The 15,858-nt window shown below is 37.3% G+C and overlaps 1 protein-coding gene across 5 annotated transcripts in view; it reads right to left on the reverse strand.

Annotated features, from left to right (window-relative positions):
* Positions 1-15,858, reverse strand: part of DLC1 (DLC1 Rho GTPase activating protein) — a 237,199-nt gene that overhangs the window by 209,307 nt on the left and 12,034 nt on the right. For 3 of the 5 annotated variants that reach the window (XM_072861421.1, XM_072861422.1, XM_072861420.1), the window contains exon 2: positions 9,622-10,789. In XM_072861421.1, coding sequence (XP_072717522.1) covers positions 9,622-10,677 — 1,056 coding nt within the window. In that variant the 5' untranslated portion in view covers positions 10,678-10,789. The remainder of the gene's footprint in view (positions 1-9,621; positions 10,790-15,858) is intronic. The other 2 variants (XM_072861423.1, XM_072861425.1) reach the window with 2 other exon arrangements.

The raw sequence follows: 15,858 nt of genomic DNA on the forward strand, positions 1-15,858 counted from the left end.
TGTGGTATAGACCTCCTTGTCTTTATAAACCTCCTATGTTGCCATTAAGAGAGAGCAGTAAAAGGACATAAGCATGAGCAACACATTTTTAGGTGTTTCGATCATATGTACTACCATGACAGGAAGCAAGAAAAAACAAAACAAAACACCACGAACAAAAAACCCCTAAACCTGTGGAAAACACTTTGCAGATGGCTCCCACCCTGCTGCAGTTCAGCGCACGGAAGGGTTCTCTTAGCTTGTTCGCTTTTAACTACTGCATGGGAATTGGTCAGATACCTGTGGACTTACCCACCACCATACTACTACAGCCAAATACTCCTTGATAGCAGTGGCAAAGACCTCACTGCTGTAAAGCCTCAGCCCCCAGAGCTGGCCAGGGTGGGCTGCTCTTCTGTGCCTCCTCCTCAGACACAGCACCACTAACAGAAAAGCTTTTGCTTTTAGCACAGGTCATGTCTGCAGTAGAAGATTGTGCTGAGAAAGCTGCTCTGCCATAGCTATGGCTTCAAAGGCTCTTTAACAGAGGCAGTGGTGCTCTAATACTGACTTTCCAGGTTACTACTGTATTTACTGGTTTTTCATGGAAGTTGTATTTGTGTGCCTCTCAGATCTCTCCATTTTCACTTGATTGTGAATTCAAACTGAATGTTAAGCTCGTGAAAGTGCCAGATGAACAGTTCTAGGAAGCAAAGTCATTTTTTAAAATTTTTCTTTAACCAATGGAAAAATGTGTTGTGAATAGTGATGTCATGTAACCCAGAAGGTTTTGCCAAAGTGTTTTAATTCCACTTCCCATTTGCTAAACTGTTAAATTTGTTTTTTGCGTACTATGCCCATTCATTTCTTTCAAGACAGCTTCCCTCAAAATGTGGTGTTAATTACAAATCTGGTGTCATTTTAGGAAGTGGTCATTGGTCCATTTAACCTGACCTACAACTGAGAATTTATAGCCTACAAACAGGAAATAATTGGTCCTTACCAATCAGAACTTTTAAATGATTCATTTTAAAAACAAACGTTTTAAAAGTTTTCTTCCAGCCAATTATTGCAAACCTGGACAAAATTAGCAATTTCTGAGTATAAACTTCATGAAACTAAAGCTCCCTACATCGGTTCCTAGAAGCATGTAATATCACTTTGGTGAAGTGATAATGTGTGACTATGAACCGTGTATAAATACAAATACTTTCATGACCATTTTAGGTAGCTGAACTCCAACTAATGCATAACTTGACGTGCAACAGTCTCTTGGTTTGCAGTCTAGACAACGCTGGCAGCCTTTAAAATTTATTGCTGAACACTGTCACAAAAATGTGTCAAAGTAAAATTTGCATAAAGGTTATACTGTAATGGCCTGGCAATCATCCCATTCTGTTCTGAGCTTGTTTTAAATACTTTTCAGATTGTTTGAAATACATCATACTTCAGTCCAAACACAAGGAAGTCTGTGGGAAAGCATTCTTTAGCTTCCCAGATGGAGATAATATTTATGATACATATTTTTGTTGAGAGCAACAGAGAAAATTCATGGTCATGTAACCACAATAATAGGAGTGCTTTATGATCACCAGTTTCTACTAATTACCATAGATAATATGCATAATTTAAAAAACTTAGATCCAACTGGTTTATTCTATTTATATTTTTGAACCACATCTTCATTATTAAATGGTAAATTTAGGAAGCAAGTTTTCAGTGCAGAAAAGAGAAACAAATATTCATGACAGCCAAGAAGGTTTCAGTTTTTTTAAAGAAATCATACTATTTGTTTTGCTTTACTTGCAGCTCTTGCCAGATTCTTCCCAATGCTTTCAAAATTATGACCATTTAATAGCAATGTGCAAATGCAGCAAATTCTTTGTGGTGAAGCAACTGTGGATCTCAGTATTAGTTGCCCACTGTACTAATACTACAGACTGTAGCTCTGAGACACGTGGGTAGCAACTAACCTTTCAAAAAGCTGTTGTGACTTAGGATCTCTCATCAATTTTTGATGGTGTTCATGTTCACATTATGAGTTCGGAAAAACAGATCCATGCTCTTTCCTAAAACCTTTACAAAATTTGAAAAACCTCTAGAAAGTCTGAAAATGACAGGAGATGCAGAAATGGAACAAAAGCAAATCAAAATTCCCTACATGATAAAATAGATTTCCACTGTTTGAATTATCATCTTTAAAAAGAGATTATCAGATTTCCAATATTTGCATTTGCCATTGTCCTTCACAAAACTAAGAAAAAACATTCCCTACATGGCAAGATTATACTATTAATCTCCGTATGTGAAAATGAAGCTATTCTAGCGTAAGTGCAGGTCTGAATTGTACAGGAAATATAGTTAGAGAACATATGATTTGCAAGTAATCTTGCTGTGATAGTGGTTCTGTAGTAACTAGCTTCTGTAGTCTCTAAGGTTACAAATTATTATCACACCCAAGTTCAGAAAGGCACTTAAACATACTCTAAGAACACGGTAGTTCCACTGACATCCACTAATATTTTTTTAATGTCTAGATTTAAGCAGTGAAGCCTTGGTCTCCCATGACCACACTGAAGCAGTGAAGCCTTGGTCTCCTACAACCATCCAAACAACATTCATTGTTGTCCACATTTTCAGAATTCCTAATGATCATTATAATCTGAGAATGCAGATTTTTTTCCTGGTTGTTGTATTGCTCCACTAGAATATTCTCAATACAATTATCTTTAAAAAGCACTCAATGGGAAAACATAAATTGTGGGAAATGAATACATTTATACATCATATTTTGCAAAGGTCCAATTAAAGATAATTGACTTTGAAAGTCACCAACTTTTGGAGTTGTCATCTTCCTCTGGCTGACACACATTTGCAAACTGAATCTCAGAAAAAGGTAAATTCAATTCCCTATGACAAAATCAGGATACAGCAAAATGCACATTTGAATTTTTAATTAATATTTCCTGTACATTCCTGTTGTTTTTCTTCGTACTTTTATCTTCTATGTTTGTCTTTCCTATACTGACCTGAGTTACTGTTACAATGCAACACTGACAAGTGTGCATCACTGACAAGCCTACATATGCCCACATATTACCTCTTATATAGTAACAGTTTAGACTGGATCCCTACTAAACAATCTTCTATATAAAAAAATACACTTTAAGAGTCTTAAAAGCTAAATTAAAAATTGGTATGGAAAAAGAATTAATCATTAAATTATCCCCATTCTACAAAGACAGAATTGAGGTAAAGGGAGATTAAGACTTCAGAAAGACATATTTGTGACAGGTCTGGAAACTTGGTCTCTGGTATTTTAACAGCAATAAAATAAGAAAAAGATCTAAAATGTTGAATACTATTGTGCACAACAAGCTTACATTACTTTTAAAATAAGAATCTAATGCTGACAAGTGAGTGCTCAGTTGAAAAGGATTATGCAATGTGAATAGTAGAGATGGCAGGGAAAAAATTGTCAGGAAACTATTTCAGTAAAATAGGTAGCTCTTATGATTTTTTTGGAAGCTTTCCTACTACCTCTCCCAGGTACCTTACTGAGAGGACTAAGCCAGCAGGCAAGACTCCATGGGCTTCCTGTGGAGTCAATTTACAGGGAGATACAAGCAGAAGCTCCTGGAAGAACCTAACTTTCTAACTCGCCATAAAAAGCATAGTTTTAACCTTGTAAAACAGAATTTATTACAGATTGTAATGGAAGAAAGTCGGCCTTCACATCTCTTGGGCAAGCATAATACTCAAGTAGCAAATATGGATAGAAAGGCCTGAATTCAACTAAGCGATTTTTTTGTTTTCTCACATTAGTATAATTATAATCGATGAAATAATGAAAAAAACTTTATTGCAACAGTACAGAAAATGCAAAACTGCACTTTAAAAACTCACAGCTTTCATGTGGGGGAAAGGCGCTGCTACAAAGACCTGTGTCCCCCCAGGTAACCTTCTACCTGGGTTTCTTTCTAGATTTACTGCCATCCTTCTCATAATCTTTTTCTTAAATTAATTTGCATCTCATTAACACTGGCTGCTGCTGTCATGCTGACATTAGATGTGTCCTTAAGTACCCTTTGAAAAAAACACAGCATTTAATCTAGAAATCTGGATTAAAATAGTAGCAATAATAGTGAGCATTAGGAAATAGCCCTATTACACTCTTTAGGCTTGTAGGAATGACTTTGAGATAACATCAACTTGAAACTGGAAAACTTCTAGGCAGGCCACCATGAAGAACTGCAAGTAGTAAATATTAAAAGCAAAAGTCTCATAAAAGAGAGATGAGGAATTCGTACACCAAAGTACTTGTTTACTTAATTCCTTTTTCAGTGACACATAAGCAAATGTTTTAATGGGACTGAAATGCAGTCTGAGATTACCTGTGAAGAGAAACTGATACAAATTCATCTCATATACTCCCATTAGTTTGATACCCCAATTAGCCCTTCCTGAAGCAGTGTTCTAGGTTATACCTTTTCTTGGAAGGAATACAGGTGGCACAACAAACTTCAAATCACCGGACACGATACATCAATTACATTTCCTGAAAAATCAATCATTATGTATTGATTTCTTATTTCATGGCACTGTGGGATAAAATACTATCATCTCTAAGCTAGTTTGTGGATTGAATTTTGTTTTTAAATATTAACTACAACTTCCTGAGCCTTATTAAATTTGCCAGTACTTTATCATCTCTAATTTTATAGAATTTATTAATTCTTTTAATCAAAATCTCATAGCAACCCAGAAGTTTCACATTAGAAGAGAACCCAAAAGTTTCAGAATTAATACTTAATTTAAATAAGTAACCAGAACTTCAAATGCTGATCCAAAGTTTGTCTGAACTATTTTGAACTTGATTTCTAAGTCCAAGAGAGTTTATTTTTGGAAGATTTACTCCAAAGCACTTCCTATGGACTTCTCAAAAAATTAGTGACAATAGCATCTCTCCAGTGACTGAGCAGTTCTAGAACCTGTTTCTTCCACAGGTTAATGAAAATAACAACAATTGCAATTAAACATTGCAAAGGAACATTGCTTTGAGATGCCTGAGAAAAGGGCTGCTTTCAGAGCAGCAAATTTTTATTTTCTTATATCATTACAATCTAGAATAAAAAACATAGGAGATAGAAAAGTATTTCATTACTGCAGTGAATAACAGATTTTCAGTAAACTGTGTTTAACTGCAAGTGTAAAGGCATGCAAATGTATAGACCTTATTCAAACTAAGAAAACAATTGAACAGGTGACTAAATTTTGACACGTAATTGTTCATTTGTGTATGTTAATTTAATTTTTTTCTTTTGACACTCAGGTATTAAACTATATTGTGTCAAAACAGCCCAAATACATGTGAGGAATGTTTCCTGCATTTACTCTGGATCAAATCAGGATATACTTCTTATACGTTTGTGTATATTCAGGGAAAAATCTGTTTATCTTTTCAAGGACACCCCCCCCCATCTTCTGCTACTATCTTGCTAAGCTAGTTTGTGGATTTAATTTTGTTTTTAAATATTAACTACAACTTCCTGAGCCTTATTAAAAAGCTTATTAATAGTAATTCTACCTTTTGGCATGCAGAGTACTTTTCAATACTCTATCTCCTCCTTTCCTTAAATGCAGGGATATTACAATCCCCTAAGAATTGATCCCAATGCTACTTGCTGTTATATATGGTGGTTTTGTTGTTTCTTTTTTCCCAACAGTCATGAGTCGCTTTACATTTTATTAAAAGTAATAGGTAATATAACATTATCCTACAGGAGAGAGAAATGAACAGTCACAGTTGGTTCTCTAGCTATTTTCTCCCCATTTATATGGAACAATCTCTAGGCATAAAAATCAAAGATGGGGGGAGGGCAAGAACAATGAAATATAGGGAACAAGTCAGGTTTTTTTGTAAATGGAGTTCATTACTGTTTCATTTTTTGTTTTAAATTTCATGGATTTTTACTCAAACTATTTGGAGTCAAACTTCACAATGATGACTTTCTACTCCTTTACTGATTCATCTTGTAAAAGAGCTGTCTTAGCCTTGTTTTAAAAATTGCATTTAGAAAATACTGATTAATATAGGTTGTAATGCCACAGCTGTGATTGTGTTGGGGAAGTGAGTGGTGAGAGCTTATTGTGAAACTATATGCCTCAACCCACCTTTTTATGCTGATGTTGAATGAAGTAGCATTTTTATTGAAAAATAATTTAAATTAATGAGTTAGAGTTCTGGTGTATTTGTGCACATACTTTAAGATCCTTTACAAGGTAACGGCCATTTTTTCCCATCTTAAAATCAGTGTGTAATAATTAAATATTCTCCTTTTGTTTGTATTCCCTTAATAATCAATACTCTTCTGGTTTTGTATGATATTGTTCTCTAAAAGCTCTATTGCATTGTACATGTGAACATACACACGAGCTGTTGGGATGCCCCAAGCATTACAGCTTGCTCATTAGTTCCACAGGTTATTCCAATATTTGGAAATTCAGAATGTACAATTATCAAGTGAAGTGACTATTTTAAAATCTAAAATTTATTTAACCCAGGAAAGCATACAGGAGGGTCTAGTTGGTGTAGCCACATATAGTTAATCCATTTATGCTTCTACTACTCTGAATCATTAATAACCATCACCTTAATGTTGTGGACAAACTGAATTGATTATCAGTCAACACAAAACCAGGAAAGCTTGCTTACTGTGGGATCTTTCAGTTGGACCTAACATAATTAACTTCTCACAATTAAATTCAGGTGCTTCCTATTTCCGAGCCTTAGGAAACCTTTCTGAGAAAGCAAAGGAAAAGAGGGTGCTGTGTATCAACCATCTGAACCCTGGTGACTTGAGGAAGCAAAGAATGCTGTAACAGCTGGACCTGTTTGCAAAAAGTATTTTCAGTGTCAGTACATCCATCATGACCAAAGCAATTTACTGAAATGGAGCTAGTGTTGGTCAAAGATGCAAAACTTTAAGTCCTTAAGCCCTCAAACCTGCATTCATCTGCAGAGCAAGCACAACAGATCCACACTGTCTCACCTCAGCTTTGGTTTGAAGACAGCAGATCTAAAGATAAGAGGGGAGGTCATGCTCTGTTGCCACAATTAAAAGCAGTTTAAAACATGGTAACGAGGAACAGGTTTTCAGAAGAATTTAGTACCAGCAAGAGCAGAAGGATGTCTCCTCAAAGGTTCTAACATCTTAGCTGTCATAGAAGTACCTGAAGTTCAACACCTTTCTATGATCCCCTAAGGTGCCACCTCAAGGTTTGGGTGCCCAAATACCTTTAGAAATTCACCTCCATGTGTCTTTTCCCATATTCTGACCACTATGAGCACATATTTATGTCCAACTATAATTGACACTGAGCATTAATCAGACAGTGGTGTGTTTTAGGCCTTAACTGCACTGTTTGAACTGCTGACCTTGAGAGAAAAGGTTTTATATACCATTCCCAATCCCTTAAGTCTTCCTGTCACTGCAAAGCAAATACTTGACTTTTATGGATGGATTCAGTTTCAAGTCTGTTGTTTTTCTAATGTTTTGTTAAAATTACAAAAGTGGCTTTCAGGGAAAGTTTGTAAACATAGGCACATTTTTCATTACAGATTATTACCAACACAGACAGGCTTTTGTAAAATAGTGTATGATTAGAGATAAGTGATAAAATCCTGCACACAGGAACTTTGTCTGTAGAAGTGTCCTGTGAACTTAGAGATAAATAATACCATAAGCAACAGCAGATCATATCTTTTCCCTTTTGCCAAACGTTTTACAGTTGTTGGTAAAGACTTCTTTAACCAAAGTGGTATGAGGTCACTCTTTCAGATCTACAGACTCCATCTACAGACTCCCTTTTACAATGCACACAGCTTTGCAGTTGCTGCAGCCACATAACTCTCAACCTTCCTTGAAGCAAATCCTTGTTTTGCTCCTTCTGTGCTCATGGCCTTTCTTAGTTTTTCTCACCATTAGTCTCACTGGAATTTTTATATTCTGTCTTTTTAAATATTAAAACAAACACAAATCACAAATATATTCTCAAATATAATTCTCATGAGTGTATATTTAAAAGATGAGTACATGACCTCAAAACAAGATACAAGGAGATACATGGAAACTGGCAACTTTGAAGCTATTAAAAAATATAGCATGGTACACTGAAAGCTAATGTGGGCAGAGTCACAGCACAGTGACTATATCTGTACATAATAAAAAAAGTTTTATCTCTATTTTCAAATAATAAATGATAGGACTTTGAAATTACATTATAAAAGTTAATCTTGCTAAAATATGAAATGTACTCATCAATATTAACAACTATGCTTAGTAAAAAAGAAAATGAGATACTAAAGTAGAGCAGCTGAGCATAGGGTTATAATAGTCATTTAGTTCTCAAATATGATGTTAATTTGGTTAATTTTTTTGTTTTAAAATTAAACTTTTCTACAGATGGGTAAGTTTAACATTTCTGGTACTGCTAGTCAGGTTTCTGTTTCTTAATTATAACTCAGAGCCATACTTACTGCAAGATCAGTTGAACAGTTACCATGTTAACTGTGATTGCATGAACTACCAAAGGAAGACTGGCTTTGAGGACTTCTGAAATCTTTTGCAAAAGTTACATACAGCTTCCAATCATATCAGTTGAGTGTTAATATTAACAAAGGGTTTATGCAAGGAAATGATGGCCAGCAGCTCAGGATGCTGTGTTAGCATACAGTACTTTAGATATATGAATTTGTGCTTTAGTGAAACAGCTACTGAGGCACTACAGCTGATAGACACCCCCCACCCCCCCATTAATAGAAACCAGATTTTAAAAAAAACAGACAAAAGAAGCTGGATGATGTCAAATAAAAAAAGGCAGAGAGAACTAAACAATTACAAATTGGTTATTAGCAAGAATAAGCAGCATAGCTGGGAAAGCCAGAATTTAAGGTGAATTCTGTAGTGCCACAGCCAGCACATCTCCTCCCATGAAAGCCAATGGGAGTTTTACTGCCAGGGAATCTGTCCATTAAAGTTTTGTAATACTCTTCCGTACTCTGTGTAGACAGTGAAACTCTCTGCTTTAAAATTACAAAACATTGTTTCAAACTCAGCAATACTTCTTTTTGCAAGAACATATCCTCATGAACTGAAAACCAAAGATCTGCTGCAAAATGTTTCCACTCCTTTTTTCCCCTTTGAAAGTTTTGTTGCACTTTTTCCCTGTTTCACTAAGGTTTCCAAACCTCTAGACACAATCGGTTTCCTAAGAGGGCTAATGATACCTGATAGCAGCAGAAAACCAAAAATAAAAGCAAACCATAAAAGCTACTTATTCATTTCATCTTGAGCAACATATATAAAATACGTAAAAATGTATATATATATAAAATAAAGTGAATACAAGGCACCTTCCAAATTCACAGCTCAGACATTTTCAGACCTTAAAAAGAGCTCATGAAAATCAGTTGTTGTATAGACACTATTCTCAAAACCATTTGAAGAAAAATCTGTCAAGTTATTGAAACAAGGCTGAAAAATACATATTATTTCCAATCAATTAATCATGGAATCACCTTCGTAAGAAATTGGGGGAAGACATTAGAAAAAAAATCTCTGCAGTTTATGAGCATCCTACCTTTCTTTTGCGCAGTTTCACTTGACTGTCTGAATAGTCTTGTGTGGTCAAATGATCCCTTACATGTAAACACTGAATATCTTCTGCTGAACTGACATTTGAAAGGCATTTGTTTTCAGGGGCCATTTGAGGTTCTGTGAAACCACTTTCATCCAGACCATTTTCCACTGCTGGGATGAGAGAGCAGGGAGAAGATTGCATAAGGCAGTAGCTGGACTCCACTGCTGAACATAGTTGTCTATCACTGCTAGTGCATGATTCAGAAGAAATCCCACTCTCTACCACATTACACTCAGACTTTCCAAGCCCGTCTTTAAACGCATCAGATTTCCGGCGCTGTTGTGCAATTACAGCAGTATGAAGCAGCTGCTTCCCAGGCATAATAATTTCTTTCACATTTGGAGAATTAGAAAGATTCTCTTTCTCTACATCTACTACTTCACTTAAGCCTTCATAATTACAAAGCTCCAGGCTTTGGCCAATACTGCCACAAACATTGTCTTCTTCCATCTCCTCCTTAGGAACTGTGTCACAGCCAGGTTCCTTACTTATATCTGTAATTATTCCAGATGCTTCAGTTGCCTTGTTACTCTCTGTTATTGGTACCACCTGTGTTAAGGAGCCTGCTTCATTTAAATTCTTCTCTTCATCTTTTGGTTCCCTTCCTACAGCAGTGATGTGGTAATTAACACTATCCAGGTTGAGTGCTGAATAGTCATCATCGTCATCAGACACATGGACTAGAGTTTCTGTGCTGGCCTCCAGAAAATGCTCCTCATCCTCATGGTTATCATTTTCATCCACCTCCTTTGAAACATTTCCCAGCTGCTTTGCAGGGAATCCAATCAGCTCTCCGCTATAACAGCACTCTGGAAATGAAGCGCATTTTTCTTTCCGGTCCACGCTCAAAACCTCATCTTTTTCCATACTTGTCTGCAAGTTATCAGCTACAAGTCCGTGACGACATGCTGTATTATACTCCACAGATTCCAAAGCCAATCCCATCCACTGGGTCACATGCTCTTCCCAGCTTTTCTTTCTGATTGCTAGAGACATGTCATAACAGTTCAGCAGCAGGCTGCAACGTACCTTCCACGGAGGACCAGAGGAGATGTCATGGCTGCTGTGCGCTGCTCCAGAGGGAGAGAGGGTTTCATCATTTTAACATCTGCAAGAAATAAAAAAAGACCGGGTTATTGAATCAACTCCAAATAAAAAAAAAAGAAAGGGAAGGAACAGTTTAAACAAAAGTGTAAAAGCAAGATAAGACTGTGGGACCAGAAGGACAGGAATTTAGAAGACTGTTTTGCTTAAAGTTTTAATACTTTTCATACAAAACTTGACAGCACCCATAATTCAGTATAACTTTTTTTCTGGTTACTCTCCAATATCACGTAAACAAAAAATGGCATAAGCAGGCACATAGACAGGCAAGTAGCTCCAGAGCCAAATTTTGACAATAAGTGTCTCTTCACTATGTCTGTCATAAGATATTAATTTTCATGATATAAATGGCATTATGTCTTATGATTGCTTTGCACACAAAGTTATTTTGTATTTCCTCCTCATCCAGAGATACCCATGCAGTGCAAAATTTTGGCTGTTTCCCAAAGAGGTAGAGCAGATCTTGAGGGTTATGCCGGATTTACCGAAGTTATAAACCACTTGTCTTACGAGTAGCTTTGGGCAATTCAGTGGCTCTCATTTTTATTATTATTATTTCACTCTCTTCAGGACAAGTTGTAATTACAAGTGTTACATGAAACTGCAGGGGAAATCAGCTGTTGTGTGGTAATAAAAAATACAACCCTAGGAAAATTAATTTAAGTTTTTGGCGTATTCCGTACCTTAAATACATTATAAAACCTGAAAAAAAAACCCTTGGTGAATATATTCGGGATCTACTACTATAAGGAAGGGAGGAAACCCTTATTTAGGATGGGGCCCTCCAGAAGCCTGGCTTGTGAGCCAATGTGGTCAGCCCTAACCATGCCTCTCACCTGGCCAGTCTGCCACAGCCCACGGTCCCCGCTCAATTATCTAGGTGGGTATTTTTCACTGACTGCTGTATCAGGCCTTCTGGATTTGAGATACATTAATCTTGCGATACTGCATGTATGAATTAGCACAAAGAAAATACCTCATATTAATTTATGCATTATGAAAAAAAATTAACAAGTTCTTTGTCAAAAAGCAAAACAAAACTTCTGGCCCGTAAAACATTAGAGGTTCAAGGAGCAGACACTTCTACTTTTCACTCCCTACATAAGAACTGTCAGCGCTTAGCATGGATCTGCTTATTGATTTCAGCAATAAAGAAGATTAAGTACTGAGTTTGTTCTGGGTCATTTCAGTCCACTAAGGCAAATTCTGATTGCCCACCAGGCCACAAAGCTGCCTTGACAAATCACATGCCTGAAGGTATAAAAGTATTCATCTTGAAAGAAATGGAGAATTATGTCTGTGCAACTGAACCTCTGTAAATTATGTCTTGACAAACTGACTTTCAGAATAGAGTTGTACACGCTCCTAGATCTTTAACCTTCTTTGAGGATGGCAAGCTTCATTTCACATTCACATTTTCCACCTCTGTGGATACTGCACTTAAAAAGAAAATATATTCATAAGGGTAAGAGAATTCCATGCACAAGTCATTAGCGTGTGGGAGGCTGAGGAAAACGGAAAATAACACACAAAGCCAGGCCAAAAAAAATTATCTGCTTTCAGAGGCAAAATTTGTTAGTAAGAAGTTAATACAACTTTAAGATTCTCTTTTCTTTCCTGGTTGAATATGAGAGCAAGCCTAAATATAAAAATGTAAAGTCAAATTATTGTACAAATTTGCAGTGCATTTGCATTCTTATTCTGACTTCATTTCATATTTTTATTCTCCTACTATTTCTAAGTGTCTGTAGTCCAAAATTACCACAGGGTGCAAACCAATAATGATAATACTTTTAACTTCTGCTGCACCTTTTCCTGATGGACCCTAGAGCTCTACAGAAGCAATTAAATTAGTTTCACAACACTACTGTGTTTTGTTTTGACCTCTGAAATGGGGCAGGTTTACTAAAGGGGCTCTATGATTTCTGCTGCCCTCCATTAGCACTGCTTGGAGTTGCACCTGAGTACAACTCATTTGTAGCTTTCCTCTCTCTTCCCCTACTAGAACAGTAGCTCCATCTACTTTACAGAAAATTAAACACAGTTGTTACAGCCATATAGGGGAATTTCTGGCAAAAATCAAGAAAAGACACAGTAATATTAAGTGTAAAAAGCTAAAAAATGAGACTTCCTAATGACACGTATGCATGCATTTACCTAAGATTTAGGCTGTTCTTAATGTGCAGAAGGCAAGCATTCAAAGAGTTAAATGGGTGTGTGTTAATCTTGCTGCTGCTAAATGGAGTTACACGTGTGCAGAAAGGGGAGAACAGATCCCTTACTGTTTTTCATTTTTTGGATGTGGAGAGTTATATTTCATGGGGGATGAAAAACAAATAAATTTTACTTTAGGAACCCTTCTATTTTACTTGCACTATCACTAGTTTTGGCTGCCTCATAGACTGCAGAAAAAATGATTAAACAGGAGAATATCAAATACTTTGCTTGAAATGCAAGACAAATAAATATATGACAAGGGCACTTTCATTGTTCTCTAAAATATGAGCTTATGTTAGCACTGAGTGTAAAAAATTTACCTTACATACACCCCCTCTCCAGGCAGCTTCAGCTACCAATCCCTGAAATCCCCTCATTCTCATGGCCCATGGAGGAGCCCACAGTTTGGTGGAAGCTTACTTTTCTTCCGCTCTCCCTCCACTCCTCGAAGTCTGCATTATCTGCCACAATTTAGCTTAGAAATTATTTTCCTGCTATAATTGCTTGACAGTTATGGGCCAACAAGGAACTTCCTTCTCTCTTCTACCTCTGCATTCAGAATAACCTATTTCCTTTGCACTCACATGCAGGCACATAAGCTGTGCTTTGGAGGATTCACCACTCCAGACCTCTGAATAAGATTCATAACTGCTCCTTTCTCTGCCAAAGTGCACTGCCACTTTGCAGACGAAAGGGCTCCTGCCTTGATCACTGCTTTACTGCTATTGCTGCTCACTTTTTTCTTGAAATGCAGCACCTTTTGTCCTCTGAGAAATGCCCCTCTCAAGTCCTTTTGTACTGTTCACCAAGGGAAGAAGCATCCTTCTTTCTCCCTTTCCATCATTGCCGTCCCACAACTAGAAACCTTTATATCTGATTTTTCCAGATTTTTAAGACAGGCAGATGAACTCTTAGCAGTCTGTTGAAATGTTTTGTAGGGTGAAAAGAGCTTTTCTTCTGTCAAAGCATCTGTCAGTATGATACAGTCCACTCAGCTGCTCCCATAATTCAGACTCATATTTTGCTTTTACTTTTTAATAGCACTAAGTTTGGTGCTGCTTAGTACTATTAACTGTCTGAAGAATAAGTTTTGAAACAAAATATGAATGATAAAGACTTCTCCTGGACAAAAATTCTTGATCCTGGACAAATTCTTGACTTAAGGAATATTGGCAATATTAACTCAGTAGACAATTATTGACCAAAGGAAATGGAAGTGAGCAGTGGGCAATCAAGCTGCAGAAGAATCCCCTTCAAGCACCTTCTGTGATGCTTCATGGTGTTTGCAAAAAAAAAAAGCCACTTTAGATGGATTTTGTAATAATTTACTGCCTGTCTCCTTTCACTGTAAAATATAATGGAAATTAAAAATAGGGCTTGTTTATTTTTGGAAGTTTTGTGTCAAGTCTCACAGAACCGATAGTTACTTTGCAGCGGATAAGGCACAGAGTGAAGTGATGTATAAGATGAACTGGTAGGCTGTCCTATAATTAGATTGTCTAACATTTTCCTTCAAGGAGGATTCCTGTGAATTTTTTCTGAGAAGCTCAAATTAAACTGTTTTGAAATTCAGACAGAGAAGCATCCTTTCTGTATCTCATGAAATTCCATTCAGGTTTGGCTGTGCAGCATATTTTTCAAGAGACATTTTACCTTCTCTCGTTTCCCTCCTCAAGGAAATGTGATGGCCTACAAGAAGTATCTTTAAACAAAACAGACCCAATACCTACGACTGGCACCCCACGAAAGCTGCACAAGCTGCAGCAGGAAGACCTAGGAGTTGGAGCTAGAGCGAGAATGGAAAGGGGAGGAAGGAAACTTACTCGAATGTCTGTATCTGTGCTACCCAGAACTAGCAGAGACCCAGCTCCCCTTCTGGGGCACAGGACGGGACATGAAAACCTCCCAGTTACAAGAGTGGGGAGGCAGGGGTACACAACCAGGTCTCTCCAGTCCTTCACCTCCTCCCTCAGCCTCCTGGGATACAGGAGCAGAGCCCACCCTGGTTTTCCCAGGGTGGAAGAAAGGAGTAAGGAGAGAAACATAGAGCCATTCAGCAGCAGCAGCCACGCCATGAGACGAGGCAGTGTACCACACATTGCCGTTAGGATGGGAGGGTTATGGCAAAAGCAAGCACAAATAAGAAATCACCATGCAGGAGGACACACTGGTGGCATCCCCGGCTGGCCAAGGCAAGGACAGCTACTGACCCAGGTCTGACATCCCTGCTGGCCCCACCAGATTCACCATACTGGCAATTCATTGCACCACACACGACCTCCTCCATGTTGCAATAAATAGAAAGGCTTTGGAAGGGAGAAAGTCGCAAAGAACATGGGAGAGTTTACTAAGTATAAGTGGCAGGAGAGTTTCAGAGAAGGTGGCCCAGGCAGTACAGCCCCTACAGTCCTGTCAGTGGAATTCAGTTTTTGCTAGTACTTTACATTGGATGCAAATATTTTCTGCGAAAAAATAAGGCAAAACATTAGCTTATGAACTTACACAGAGATGAAAGACTGTGTCATTACATTTTTTACATAGCAGGCATACGTAAGCAACACAGATCAAGCAGAAATATTTATTTTGTTATCATTATTTTATCTTCATTGGTCTGTGACCCCAGTCAGCAAACTTTGTTTAAGGAAGTCTGAGTGAACAGGGTCTGTTTCCTATAAACTCATCTCACATCTTCCTGGTCTGGCTTACATTCAGCTCTTTCGGTAACTCCACACCAAGCTCTGAGACAGAAAGTTGTTTACAAATAATTTGAGATAAACCATAAGCCTCTAGGTCTTCGCTCAGCTAGTTATTTTAAAATATCTCCTGTTTTAGAATTTATAATCCTTCCTTCTCTTA

The sequence above is a fragment of the Ciconia boyciana genome, chromosome 5 (assembly GCF_034638445.1).
Source record: "Ciconia boyciana chromosome 5, ASM3463844v1, whole genome shotgun sequence".
In the NCBI taxonomy this organism is placed as follows: domain Eukaryota; kingdom Metazoa; phylum Chordata; class Aves; order Ciconiiformes; family Ciconiidae; genus Ciconia; species Ciconia boyciana.